The following is a 15,031-nucleotide window of genomic DNA, read 5'->3' on the forward strand; positions in this document are numbered from 1 at the left end:
TTAAATAATAAAGATTTATGTATGTTCAAGTGTGATACCATTACAATTAATTTATTATTCTATTTTGTTTTTGAATGTTTAGATCCCCACTTCCCGAGTATTTATTTACTCAAACTCCACAATCGATGATACTCTTAGTAGTAAGTATTGAATTAAGATTGTCGTGAAATATTGGTAAATTGCCTATAGTAATTAGATATTGCATGGAGATTGCTGCTAACGTTCATGAATGCTTAATAGTGATTTAAGTATTTGAGAAACATACGTTTGGAGAGATTACTTCATAGGTTATATCACGAGTAATTTTGAGACAATAATATCTTTTATTCTTGACACGAAGAGACATTTGAGTTTTTTGGATACAAGTTGCTTGTGTATTAGTCTTACTCAAACACTATCCGTAACTGGTGGTCATAATAGGGAAGTTTATGCATGATTTGATGAGTAGACAAAAGCTATGTAATCGATGTTTATTTGTTCATTTTTGTCTTAGTGGGAAAGCAATACAAGTTGGTTGTATATTAGTATTTATGTAAAATGGGCAATTAAATATACATGGTTGAAAAAAAAAAACAATGACCATGCTTAAAGTTAGTCACAACCATATCATAATTAACTAATGATTAATACTCTTCAAAGAATTTTAGAGTAAGGTGTATTTAAGAAATAGAAGGGGCGTAAAAAAAAACGTAATCGTTAATGGCTTAATGATGCACAACATACAACTTTTAATGAACGGTTACAATTTTTAATAACATGGTGATACCTACCTATCTTGACGATGATTTCACACCATGACTGCTATGACACCCATGATATACTCGATCTCCTCAGATACCTCCTTCATAGAAGGTCTATTTTCTCTTCTTTCCTCCAAGCAACTCATCGCAAGAAACCCTAACGCTTTCATAGAATCAATTTCCAACGACGTAGCAGGATTCTTGAGCATAGAGTCAATAACATCCACCATTCGTTCCTCATTCACCATCCGTTTAACATAAGCAACCAAGTTTACATCATCGGTCGCTCTACCAAAGTCTATAGCTTTTTGACATGTAAGTATTTCTAATAATAGTACTCCAAAACTATACACATCACTCTTATCAGTTAACTGATAGTTCCAATAATAATCAGGATCCAAGTACCCTAATGTCCCCTGTGCACAAGTTGTCACATGGGTTAGGTCCGTATGAGCCAGTCTGGATAAACCAAAATCCGCAACCTTGGCTTTCATATTTTCATCGAGTAAGATGTTGCTAGACTTCACATCGCGGTGATAAATAGGTCTAGAAGCAGAGAAATGGAGATACGAGAGCCCCTCGGCAGTGTCACGTGCGATCCCTAGTCGCTGAGGCCAAGTTAAGGGTATTTTATTTTTGTCATGCAAGTGATCATGAAGGCTTCCGTTTGGAATATACTCATACACCAACAACGGTTCCTTCTTTCCTATGCAACAACCTAGGAGGTGTACGAGGTTCTTGTGGTTGACTTGACAAAGGATTCGAACCTCGTTTAGGACCTGGTCAACGCTTTTGGTGTTTCCAAGTTTTGCACATTTAACCGCCACCTCGGTTCCGTCATCCAGTACGCCTTTATACACTTCACCAAAACCGCCAACACCAAGAAGACCCTTGGAGGAGTAGTTATTTGTCGCCCTTTTGATCTCTTTACTCGTGAAGACCTTGGATGATTTTCCACTGTCTCCCGATGATACTATCTCTTCACGATCTCGTGCAAGACGTTGTTCTGCTTTACTTCTATTATTATAACGGATGATCATTACTGTCGCGAATACAACCAATAGAAGCAGTATCACGCCACTGCATGTTGTAGCTGCCACGAGTTTGATCTGTTTTGATCTGACGCTTATAAGATCTGCAACAATAATTTATTAGTTTTTGTTCTGGAATGATAAAAGTTAAATCCGAACTGGGATATATCATTAATTACCTGAAACACATCGGCCGGCGAGACCATCCCACCGGAATTTAGGTTTACAGTAGCACCTTAGAGAGCCGTCTCCATCGTCCCTACAAACAGAGTTATAGGTCGAATCGCAACACGTTTGCGTTTGACATGGCCGCTCCGATGGTAGCGCCCACATCAACTCCACAGCAGAATCCGGCCACCTACTAATTGGCAACGAGAGGTTCAGATTCACGAAGTTTGTATACGCCCCGCAATGTTCCATAGCAAGCGAAACAAAATCAAACCCTGTCTGTGTGCTGTTTTTTAAGGAACAACAAGTCGGTGCTGTTTGACCACATGCAGACATCTTAGCCGAGCCATTCTGGTAGGCCCGGCAAGGGCTGGTTGTGGTACAATCTAACGCAGTAGCAGCAGGTAACGCCGTTGTATTTGAACAGTTGAAGAAGAAAGGAGTGTTGCTGGAGGTGATGGTGAAGGGCAAAGAGGTATTTAACCGGATGCCATGGGTGACACTGACGCAGGTGTTTGGTAAAATAGTCGATGGTTGCTGAATCACTAGACGCTGGTTTTCCGGGGAGATAGATATGATCGGGTAAGTGTAGTTATCAATTAGCGTATCAAACTTCAACACACCTCCTTCACACCGGAGCCGGTATGAGGGTTGACCGCACGTCCAAGAAGTGCTGAGGGGATACGGGACTGGAGTCGTCCCGCAATTTGGGCAGAGGTACTCGATTGTATTTGTGGCACAACCGGTGTCGACTAGCAACACCACCATTAGCATCAACAAGGTAACTGTCATTTTAATTAATAATGGAAGTTGAATTGGTTGGTTATAAGAAATAAAAAGCAAGTGGTTTATTCAAGTATTTGTAGGATGGTGATTCGTACATGGAATGAGACCAATGTCCCGAAATTGGTGCTGTTGCAGAGTCTTTGGGCAGGTGTATCCGTAGGGCGGTAGGGGAGTACCGAGGCTAATTGCTAATGGATTTGTAATTTACAAGCTTGGAATTGATGCATGGTATCGTTTTCTGTACGATGGAAGCTTAATTGGGATAGAAAAGAATAGGTGGTTTTGGAAATGGAGGCCAGTTGATATATCCAACAACAAATATGGAAAGTGGAGGTGATCTCTATGCATTGGATTCATTCTCTTATTTCAAGAATAAAAGAGAGAGATCCAACATATTCTATTCTATTCTATTCTGCACTTCTTTCAAAACCATAACACCATCGTTAATTCGTTATAGCCCCAAAAGTAAAACACAATTGCAATTATTTTTTTAAAGGAATGAGAACCTATCATTAATTTGATTGATAGGATTTTGATGTCAATATTTGTTTTCATATGGCTATATATAGCGGATGAAACAGTTTCTTTACTTAATTACCACTATTCAAGCAAATTGGAACTTCACCTGACCTTTTGGTGACTGTTTTGAATCAAGTTGCAGAAATTCAAACTCCCATCTTGGTCTACGATCTCAATTATAGCTTCGATGTTGTATATGGATTTGGGTATAATCAATAATGAAGTAGTTGGTGTTGATCTTGATTCTACAATTCAATCAGCGAAATTGAATTGGATTCCAAGTCTTAATGTGACAATGTCTTCTGGGTCTCACAGTGGACCATCTGGGTTCAAGGAAATAAGAAGTTTTGGGGTATAACGTCTTGTAATCTTGTTTCAGAAATCAAAGAAAAAGTTGATTGGTTTTGGATTTCTCACTCAGGAGAGATTTCTTACATTGATTTGAGGAACATTTGGTCATAATTCTTGGAATTGTCTTGGTGTATTAAGAAAAGTGATGAACGGACAACATTATGTAGGTTTGTAGATTTTCTACATATGAACACACATTCATTTGTGATTTTCCGTCTAAGTGATTTGATATTACCTTTAGATTTTTGGTTTGTGGGTTGTTTATGTTTCTACTTTCTGGGTTTATAATGAATATCCCCATCATGAATATGGTGCTTTTATGTTATGTGCATGGCACTTGAGGGACGTAACTAAGCTACAAATTTGTTTTCTGAAAAGCAGTTATTGGATATAAATTTTTTTTTTTTTTTTTATAGAAACATTTCAAACTCTTTAGGATCTGCACTGGAAGTTAAAAAAACACAAAGCTCCATGAATTGGTAAACACAATTTTGATAACCGACCACGGGAGTAGTTTCTAGCAAATCAAAAGCAAATATGATAGAGAAAGAGGCAATTGGTGCAGCTGGAAATACTTAGGTTTGCATTAAGTTTTATTGAGAGATATATATACAGTAGTAACGCAAGAATCAATCAAGAAACCCTCAAACCCTCTCCTCTCTCTAAAGTCTAAAGAATGATGATGGCAATTGGCGATTGACGACAATCGTGATGCAAACAACAGACAACAGACTATTGTATTGTATGTATATGTACATATGCTGATATATGCAGAGTAGCAGCATATACATGTACACTCCCTCCTCTTTCTTTCCAATAAAACACCAACTAACCACCTAACAAAACTGTTTCCACTTTCCACCTTCTTTAAAGTTTGAACACATAAATCAAAGCCCATCAAGTCATGGATTGAGCTTGCAAAAGTGTGTGCCACCAGCCACACGCAACCACCCTGGGCACACACCCTTCTTGTAGACTAACTTCAGATGGAATATTCCGGTCGATTACATCACCAACTCCAAGCTGCCCATACTTATTCCATCCCCAACAGAACACCTTCCCATCTTCATCAAAATAAAAAAATTCAATAACTTAAGCATCCAGCCATATTTTTTTTAAATTACTCTTACAGTTTTACAGTACCTGTAACAACAGCACTGTGACGAGCCCCACAAGATACGACTCTTGCCTGTTCGTTTTCAAGACTTGGAGCATCCAAAAGACGTGGCAATGTCTAACAAAAAAACAGACAGTATTTCATACAATTAGGTCAAACTTTTTGAGAAAAATTAAGTATCTGGGACATGTTGAGAAAGTTAGTTACCTCAGCTTGATCAGTTCCTGTACCCAACTGGCCGAATTGGTTCCCGCCAAAAGCGTAGACATCACCATCTGATGAGATGCAGATTGTGTGCCAGAGGCCTGCAGCCACTGAATCTATTGAGATACCAAGTAATGATGATACGCATGAAGGGGTCAGTTCATCATCTGTGCTTCCTTGCCCACACTACAAGATGTGATCATGGGTTAGAATATGCAAAAATATGTAACTGTCTCAAATCAAATGAGTTAGTCACAAAACAGAATATGATTAAATAAATTGTATGTAATGTTTTTATCGCCTTCTTTCATCTTGTGAACATTTGGTCTGCTTTTTCTTCATCATTTCTACTTTACCTACATGTCCATGCATCAAAGCAAGTCAATATTTCGGAACAAGTCCCTAACATAGACAACATTATCTATTACCTAACTTGTATTTTTAAATTGACAAAATAAAGCAAGTACCTGAAGAAAATCAATTAGGGCTCTCCTAGTCAATTAAGTCTTTTCAGATTCACTCACTATCAGTTGAGAAAACTCACAATACAACTAATGTGATTTAATTTATATAAAATATTAGAATGATGGATGCCTTCCAAACAAAAACAAAGAATCTAAAGACCATAAAAACAAAATAACACAAAAGGCAAAAGGAAGGTGATGTCACCTGTCCATATAGTCCCCAACCAAAAGTCATTAATGCTCCAGCATCTGTACATACATGCACGCATAGAACTCAGTAATAATTATAGATAGTGTAATTGGAAATATTGAATTAATAATCTTTTGGAAACCTTACCTGTGACTACAGCACTGTGTCTTCCTCCACAAGCAATCCCTTTAATATAACTTCCAGGTGCTCTATACCCCTGTCCTTCTCTTCTATCTTTTCCTACTGAAGATGAAGCAATGCAAGGTATAGGATGTGGAGAAGACACCATTCTTATGCGGGACCCCAAACCTAGCTGCCCCTCACCTCCATACCCCCAACCCCACACCTGTCCTGTATCTGAAACTTCACACAACCAAGTTACAATAAATACATTAAGCAATAATATTTATTACTCTCTGTATCATAATAATGTTATATGTTGTTACAAAATTCCTACCTGATAATACCAATGTGTGTCGCCCACCAGCTGCAACTGTTGCTATCCTTACTCCTGGACTCAATGCTACCAAACAGGGCAAAGCTGAGAGAGGTTCATCACCAGAAGATGAACTTTCAACTGCTTGTTTGTTTGATGATACACGTCTTCTTTTTGTACTTTCATCTCCAACTGCTTTACCATCTACACCACTGGATCTTGATCCCCCGGAGCGTGGGCTCAGTATAGTACCTTGTTCTGTCAAGAACGGATTCTGTCTCTCAAATATGTCTTTCTCTTGGCTTTGACTACTGTTTGGGTCTCCAACAACTTTGCCAGAAGGTACACACTCTTTCCATCCCCATGTATAAACCTCTCCTGCACCTGTTACACAGACACAATGTGCCCAACCTGCTGCAGCTCTTGTTATTGAAATTTCTTTTGGAAGAGGGAAAGGTTCTGGTGTTTCCTTAACAAAAACAAGTAAACAAACTGAGCATTAGCTTCTCTTCTTTCACAAAGAAACTTAATAAACAGACGAATAGATATCAAGATGTGTTTCAGTACCCCATGTTTCCCTGATGTCACGTAGCTCTGACCAAGATCATCTGTTGAACCCCATGTAATCAGCTTCCCTGTGTCTGATTGAAGAAAGGACAGGACAGTAAGGAAAACGATTGCCAAAGGTGTGAAATTTAAAAGTGAGTTTAGATGTATCGGAGCTAATATGAAATGTAGCAAGAAGACATTCCAGATTTCCTACACCCCTCAGTACCCAAATGGGTGTACATTTTGACTTTCCATAGCAAATGAGTTCAATTTAGAATAAGATGGAAAATTTTACAAAATTAGACCTTTCCCTTAGCTATCCAAATTATCTCAAAAGCTTTGAGACTCGTGTAAATATGAAGTTCCAAGAGAAGAGTGAATCAAGAACCCCAACCTGAAATGGCCATAGCAAATCCACAACCGCCGCCACAGACATCCGACCAGAGTTGACCAGCGTCAATTGACTGCGGGAGTCTAACTTCCACCGGCGACAATATCGGTGACCGTTGAGGTAACGCTCCAGGTAAATACCCCCACATATACACTGACTTCTCGTCAACCTTCATCTCCATTTTCATATCATCATCGCCTTCAACATTCATATCTAATTTTCCAAAACCCTAACTAAAACTCACCTTTACAAACCCCAAAAATCAACAAGATTAAAGCAGACAATGTGTATGACTGATGTTCTTTCTCTAACGTCTTCGAAGTTAGAATCTTAGAAGAATTGGAAGTTAATTTCTAGAAAGTGCCCTAAATCGAAGTATGCGAATAAAAGGAGGGGCGTATCAATTTCAGAGGGAAGGGGGTGCCACGTTGGATGTTCAAGTTGGTGTCTGTCCACGTGGCGTAATATCAGCCGGAAGATGGGTTGGGTTATTCCGAGCCACGAATTCACAAGAACTTTCTGGAAGGTCGGTCTAAGAGCATATGATGAGTCGTGGTTAGTGGTGTGTCCCGTTCATTCGTTGCCACGTGTCCATAAAAATAAAAAGTTATCGGAAAATTAGTCGTTTATCGGAATAAATTTTTCAAAAGTCAGATGCCCTGAAACCACGTGTCTGGTGTTGTGTTACTCATCTGGGATTGGGCTGTTAAAAAGTTTCAAAAGCCCATTTATATTCTACCGACCTGTTTCGATTCAGCAAACAATATTTAAAAAAAATAACAAAATCTATTAATTTTTTTTTCAGAAAATGACAAAAAAATAGTTTTTTTTTTGTTTTAGTTTTTATAAAAACTAGTTAAATTTTAAGAAATTCTGCCATATAACTATCAATTTTACTGTGGGATAATGACTTAAAAGGGTAATATATTCTTTGATTTGTACACATTTGGTCACTGAGTTTATTTTTTGTTCACATTTACCCCTTCAACTTGTTAAACTGTACACATTCAGTCCTTATGACCGGTTATTTCAGGTTAACCGGTAAATATGTCTTAATAGGGTAATATATTTCTCATTTTGTACACATTTAGTCCTTAATATTTTTGTACACATTTAGTCCTTAATTTTTTTTGTTGCAAAATAATTTATTTTTGTTTTTGTACTCATTCAATACTTATGAATGTTTTCTTTAAGTTTTTCTCACAACATCTTACATGGAACAATCATTAACGAGGTGTTTTAGGCTTTTGATGCTTATGCACATCGCGATCTCGGCTACTTAGTTGCTTAGGTCATGTGTTTTGAACGTCATAACTTTTTCATACTATCTCGGATTTTAACAATCTTTATATCTATGCGTTTGTATTTTAGTCTACTACAACTTTCGTTTAGATTACTCCCGTTAAAAAGTAATATATTTTTTAATTACGATCTTTATATCCATACGTTTTTTATGAATGCATGTATGAATGGTTTTTTTATAAAATCGTTAGTAAAAACATATTACATTTTAACGGGAGTAATCTTAACGAAAGTTATAGCAGACTTAAAAAACGAACACGTAGATATAAAGATCGTTAAAATCAGATATCGTATGAAGAAGTTACGACGTTCGAAATACAAAACCTAAGCCAAACCACAAGACCTATGCAACCAAGCAATCGAGGTCGCGATGGACATAAGCATCAACAGCCCCAAACACCTCATCAATCAGGGACGGACGCAGGATTTGGTAGTAGGTGTTGCCGGTCCGTAGAAAAAAGAAAAAAAAATATCGAAAAATTTACACTGCGTACAGAAAAAGCAGGGGTTGTCGGTGCCACTGCGGGCACCCAAAGAGAACCGTCTCTGTCATCAATGATAGTCCCATGTTAGATGTCGTGAGAAAAAACCCTAAATAAATCATTCATAAGTACTTAATTGGTACAAAAAACAAAAAATGACTTATTTTGAAACAAAAAAAATATTAAGGACTAAATGTGTACAAAAATATTAAGGACTAAATGTGTACAAAATGAGAAATATATTACCCTAATAAGTCATTTTTCCCGGTTAACCTGGAGTAACCGGTCATAAGGACTGGATGTGTACAGTTTAACAAGTTGAAGGGGTAAATGTGGACGAAAAAAAAAACTCAATGACCAAACGTGTACAAATCAAAAAATATATTACCCTTTTAAGTCATTATCCCTTTTACTGTACTCCATTGTGGAATTGATATGATGTCATCTTAACAATTTGCAATGGACCTAACGAAAGCCGAATATATTTATAGATAAGTATTTTCTCCAAAGATAAAAACAAGTTAACGTGTTTTGCTTAAATGGCAAGCATGTTGTCTTTCCATAAGCATTTTCCCCATTTTTTGTGCAATTTAACAATCAAAATAATTTATGAAATCTACAGTCGAGTCTATGGACTTTTGTTTATTATACTTCTTAGGCAATTTTAGTTTTTTTAAGTGTTAGAAACTTTGAGAAATTACGAAATTACATGTCGGATATTATATGTAAGTTTACAGTACCAAAAATTATCTATCGATTAAAAAAATAAATATATACCATGGGTAATTTTCATGATTAATAAATAAAATTTTCTATTAATCTTAAAAATATTTGTTTATTAGAGTTTTTTATAAAAGTGTGGGATGGTCTATATTTATTTATTGTTAAGTTAATAAATTAATTTTGGTGTTGAAAGCTTGCATATAATATTTTAGGGTTAGTTATGTTATTTCTGCACTTTTCCAACTAATAAAAAATCAAAATCAACAAAAAATAAAATAAATATAAGTTTTTGGGTTTTCCAATCGTTTAAAATGAAAAGAAGTAGTGATTTTGAAAAGATTGTTATGTATTCATTTGATTGGTAGTCTAGTATAAATGGTAGAAATAGCATTAAATGGCTCATGTGGTCTCACAACCCTTTGATTTGTAATTTTTGTAATCTTTTTTCCTTATAGCTTTTTACTAGTTGTGTGCGAATAAATTTAGTTGTTCAAAAATATAAATATATAAGTCCTTGGGTTGGAGATTTTAAATTCTTACCCGATATATATATATATATATATATATATATATATATATATATATATATATATATATATATATATATATATATATATATATATATATATATATATATATATATATATATATATATATATGGTGAGGTTCAATAGAGAACCATAATTAACCAATGAACTAATCTTTTTTTCAATTTTTAGAACTTATTTTTTATCAAAAAAAAAAAACTAAAAATACAGAATTTCATAACTTTTTATCCTTTTTCCAATGATATCAAATTCGATTTTTTTTTACGTCAAATTCACAATGTGAATCCGGATTCACACGGTGAATCCGAAAAATATTTTTCACATTCACAATTTTAATATATGAATTTAGATATTTTTATATTTTTTTTTTCGATAAAGAATAAGCTCTAGAAATTGAAAAAACGATTTGGTTCCTTGAAGAACCAATAATTATGGTTCTCTATTGAACTTTTCCATATATATATATATATATATATATATATATATATATATATATATATATATATATATATAGAGAGAGAGAGAGAGAGAGAGAGGAGGGTTCAATTGAGAAAAAAAAAAGGTTGAGAATTGGGGAATCATTCTCAGCCACTCATTTATTTTTGTCGCAAAAGCCTCCGTCGTACCAGCGGAAATGAGAAAGGAATAAACATTTGTTTTCCAACAAAACATGTTTCCTTAAACTATGCTAAGCATTACCTTAATATATACAAAAACATAGTTTTTTCGTTTTTTTTAATTTTTAAGAAGCTATTTTTATCGAAAAATGATTTTAAATATACCAGAATTCATGATTTTTTATTCTCTACAAATAGACATCCATATTGATATACTTTTAAGATAAAATAAAATTATTTTTTTTTATATTTTCAGTTATCGTTATTCATAAGTGAATAAAAATGAATCAGGTTTTTCCTACAGTACATTCGTTATTCACTTATGAATAAAAACTATGATTAATTTTTTTTACAATTTAAGTATCATTCATATATGAATATAGCATATAATAAACATAGTATATTCATATTTAAATATTAGACGATGCATTCACTTGTGAATATTAGATGATATATTCACTTATGAATATTAGATAATATTTTCATATCTGAATATTACGTAGTATTACATGGTATATCACATGTGAATATTACATAGTATATTCACTTGTGAATATTAGATGATATATTCACTTATGAATATTACACAGTATATTCACATATGAATATTACAAGGTATTTTCACAAATATATATAATTTTTATATATTATTCACATATGAATAACATACAGACTTGCATATTTGTTTTTTTGTTTTAATAATCATATACTGATTCAGGTGAGAAAACATATTCATATATAAATATAACGTGGTAATTTAGTTTATGCATTTCATCAAACAGTTGGAGTGCATACAATTTAAGTTTTTTAAAAATGTTAAAAACATGATACTTTGACTATTTAAATTTTACAAAATAGTAGATTGATAGAGAATTATATGAAATTTAAAAAAAAAAAACGATTTGATCTTTTTCTAACCTCAATTTTGAAGTTTTATTTGATAATCGATGTTGAATGAATGATATGAAGTTGATTTTTTGTTGATTATCGATGATGTTGATCTAATGACGCTGGAAGTATAATTAATCGTAGATGTTGAAGATCTGGTCGTATTCAAGCAGAATTGAAGGTTGGATTAAAAGAACCAAAAATGAATTTTTGTTGTTAACTGTTGAATCGTGTTGATAAACATGTTATTGACGAAGATCGATAATTGATTAGCACTCGATGATGTTGATGATGGTTTAATTGAAGAAATCTGGATGATTGTTGAAGGTTGGAGAAGAAATTTGGATGATGAACGATGAATGGGTTTGAACTGTAATCTAATTCTCTACAGATACGTATTTGAGATTGAAGGTTGTTATCATATTTACAAGTTTGTCACCGTGTCTTTTTATGCTTAGATTAAATGAGTGGCTGCGAATGATTCCCTCATTCTCAACCTTTTTTATTTTCTCAATTGAACCCACCTCTATATATATATATATATATATATATATATATATATATATATATATATATATATATATATATATATATATATATATATATATATATATAGTTTTTGTAAAATTAATTTAATTAGATAGTTTATAAATAATTTTACTTTTGATCCGAAGGTAACCTTTTGATTCTCTCTCTTTATATATATATATATATATATATATATATATATATATATATATATAGGAATGATCATTTGAGAACTCATAGTTTCTCATGAACCCGAGAACTAAAGGTAGATCGTTAGATCAAAAAATCTAAAGGTTGTGATTAAAGATGACATTTTTGTAAATAAGTTGAAAAAACAAGAAACGGGGGCATCGAAATTAAATGGCATTAGGGGCATTTCAAGGTTATAGAATTTGACTCCATAAACACGTCTCCTGATCACCATTCCCTATCAGATCTCACACACTCACCCTCTCTCACTCACACACATACATACGTCTTCATCTGTTCAGATGTAGATCAACAGTTGATTCAGTTTTCATGGTCGTTGTTCAACAATCGGTAAGTGCTTCCTCGCCTTGTTTTGCCGTCACTTTAACTGAGGATAACGACCACAAAGACAAATGACCCTAACCTATCGGCAATCGCAACCCTACCATCGCAGCGCTACCACCAAATCAAAAGTCGCAGGAAGACAGGAAGAACGCTCTAAGCCCTAAGGTCTCAAAATTGTAGGTTTGAGTCTCATCTCTCTTCTCTCAGTGTATAGAATACTAGAATCGGTTTCATCGATTTTGACAGTTCATGGGGATACAATGGCCGATCCATCGCCTGATGTAAAGGAATCGTTTGGAAAATACTCCGATGATGGGATCCATATGAGTTTCGATCAACTGCTACTGTTCATTGAGGAGTTCCAGGGCAGCGATGGTGCCTCAATTTCAATATATCTAATCGATTCCCGAGTTTCCGTTATCTTATCCAACATAACAAACTCCATTGAAGATGATTTGACCATGAATTGATTCGTCTGTGACTATCGACAGGTATGTTATCTGTTATCTTCAATTCTTAGTTTTTTTGGTTTCTTTTTTCTCTTTTAACTGAAATTGTTTGTGTGTTCTCTTAATACTCTTTCATGTTCAGGAAAACATCTATAAGTTTGCAAAAAAAGGTTTCCCCCTATCCCAGATTGGTGTTATTCTTCGTGATTCCCATGGTATTGTCCAGGTGAATAGCATAACTGGGAGCAAGATTCTCGGGATTCTCAAAGCAAATGGTAAGCATTATCATTCTCATAATCTTATTGCTATCTTAATGTTATTCTTGTGTCTGCACTCTAAGGTGTGTAATTAACTTGAAAAAATGTTATATTGTTTGTGTTTATGGCTCTTTTTTTAGTTTTTGGTATTCTATGTTTTTATGCTATGTCATCTTTTTTAGGTATTGGGATTTGAGACAACAGAATCCAGTCCACACACAACAACTACCTGATCGTTGCTATGGACTTACAGTGAGACATCCTTTGATGGTTGTTGCAACAGGAGATAGAAATCTTATAGCATTCAACTTACAAAACCCTCTGGTAAACTGTTTTTATATAATTCATACATTCGCGTATCTGAGGCCACATTTTGTATCTTTTTCAATAAAGTTTTTGGTGTGATGGAATTGGACACAAAATGCAGTGGTATAATGGCTATTTCCATTACATTACTTAGCCTTATTCCATTCCATTCATTTCTTTCTCATTCCATTCCATACAACCAAACATACCCTAATTGCCAAAAAGTTAACTAAGTTTACTTTTATGTTTAACAGGCGGAGTTTAAGATCACAAGTGAATCACATATGAATTACATGTGATTCACATGTAATTCACATATGAATCACATGTAATTCACATATCAATCACATGTAATTCACATATGAATCACATGTAAATCACATGTAATTCACATATGAATTACATGTGATTCACATGTAAATCATGTATGTATTTTTGTGATTGTTTTTGCATCAATCATTTTTTTTTAATTTTCTTGTGGATTTGGAAGAAATTGTGGTGAATATTGAAGATGTGAAAAATGATAAAATGAAGAAAATATGGAAATATTGACACGAAGACATTAAAACGCTTTGAAATTTTGTAGCATTTTTTTTTGTTTTTTATATTTAATTTTGTATCGAATAAAATAGTTATTCTATTGTATTTATAGATTAGTAAATAAAATGAGTTTCCTTATGATTTCCTTACAAATATTATAGTATATGAAATATGCATATATATGCATTTGTAAAAATATGCATATATGAACCTAAATTGTTGATTTTTTTGGTTAAAAAATTATAATATTTTTTAAATATTTCAGTTTTTTTTTAATTTTACTGATTTTTAAATGCTTTTAAAAAAATTGCAGTTTTTTAAAAAAAATATTTTTTTCAATTTTTTTCAAAAACTCATGATTTCTATAAAAAATTAAAAAAAATCTGCACTTTTTTAAAAAAAAAATTGAAAAATACTATTTTTTTAAAAATCTGAAAATTTGATTTAGGGATAATGACTTAAAAGGGTAATATATTTTTCGATTTGTACACATTTGGTCACTGAGTTTTTTTTTCGTCCACATTTACCCCTTCAACTTGTTAAACCGTACACATTTAGTCCTTATGACCGGCTACTTCAAGTTAGCCGGTAAAAATGACTTAATAGGGTAATATATTTCTCACTTTGTACACATTTAGTCCTTAATATTTTTGTACACATTTAGTCTTTAATATATTTTTTTTTTGCAAAATAAGTTATTTTGTTTTTGTACTCATTCAGTACTTATGAATGATTTCTTTAACTTTTTCTCACGACATCTTACGTGTGATAGCCATATGGTAGTGGGATGGGTTGATGCGGTCGTGCTATATATTGTAGGCCAAGATACCTGATGTGGGCCGGCTATAAGCCGTAGGCACGGAGGCTCGAGAAGAGCGGTTGGGTTAAGGCGGCAGACCAACAAACCCTGG

The 15,031-nt window shown here is 33.7% G+C and overlaps 1 protein-coding gene and 1 pseudogene across 2 annotated transcripts; both read right to left on the minus strand.

Annotated features, from left to right (window-relative positions):
- Window positions 1-741: 741 nt before the first annotated feature.
- Window positions 742-2,731, minus strand: LOC145158580 (wall-associated receptor kinase-like 20 pseudogene; annotated as a pseudogene).
- A 1,424-nt stretch (window positions 2,732-4,155) lies between these two features.
- On the minus strand, window positions 4,156-7,361 carry LOC145161263 (ultraviolet-B receptor UVR8-like). Of its 2 annotated transcripts, none has more exons than XM_079080763.1 (8): window positions 6,950-7,361; window positions 6,574-6,647; window positions 6,028-6,475; window positions 5,718-5,933; window positions 5,586-5,629; window positions 4,920-5,102; window positions 4,739-4,829; window positions 4,156-4,659 (listed from the first exon to the last, which is right to left on the minus strand). In XM_079080763.1, the coding sequence occupies exons 1-8, from the start codon at window positions 7,155-7,157 to the stop codon at window positions 4,493-4,495; spliced, it is 1,431 nt and encodes a 476-aa protein (XP_078936889.1). In that variant the 5' UTR covers window positions 7,158-7,361; the 3' UTR covers window positions 4,156-4,492. The 2 variants fall into 2 exon arrangements, with proteins under 2 accessions (XP_078936889.1, XP_078936890.1); XM_079080764.1 differs by having other exon boundaries at window positions 5,718-5,927; window positions 6,950-7,360.
- Between the last annotated feature and the right edge of the window lie 7,670 nt (window positions 7,362-15,031).

This window comes from Lactuca virosa, chromosome 2 (assembly GCF_052849685.1).
Source record: "Lactuca virosa cultivar CGN04683 chromosome 2, Lactuca_virosa_CGN04683_v6, whole genome shotgun sequence".
In the NCBI taxonomy this organism is placed as follows: Eukaryota; Viridiplantae; Streptophyta; class Magnoliopsida; order Asterales; family Asteraceae; genus Lactuca; species Lactuca virosa.

What these genes read in the sequence shown, in the direction of transcription:
- LOC145161263 (XM_079080763.1), bottom strand. Translation starts at nt 7,157, where the DNA reads ATGAATGTTGAAGGCGATGATGATATGAAAATGGAGATGAAGGTTGAC. An exon ending in ATTTGCTATGGCCATTTCAG is followed by an intron (nt 6,648 to 6,949) that starts GTTGGGGTTCTT and finishes TTCTTCAATCAG; the next exon opens with ACACAGGGAAGCTGATTACA. An exon ending in ACACAGTGCTGTAGTCACAG is followed by an intron (nt 5,630 to 5,717) that starts GTAAGGTTTCCA and finishes ATGTATGTACAG; the next exon opens with ATGCTGGAGCATTAATGACT.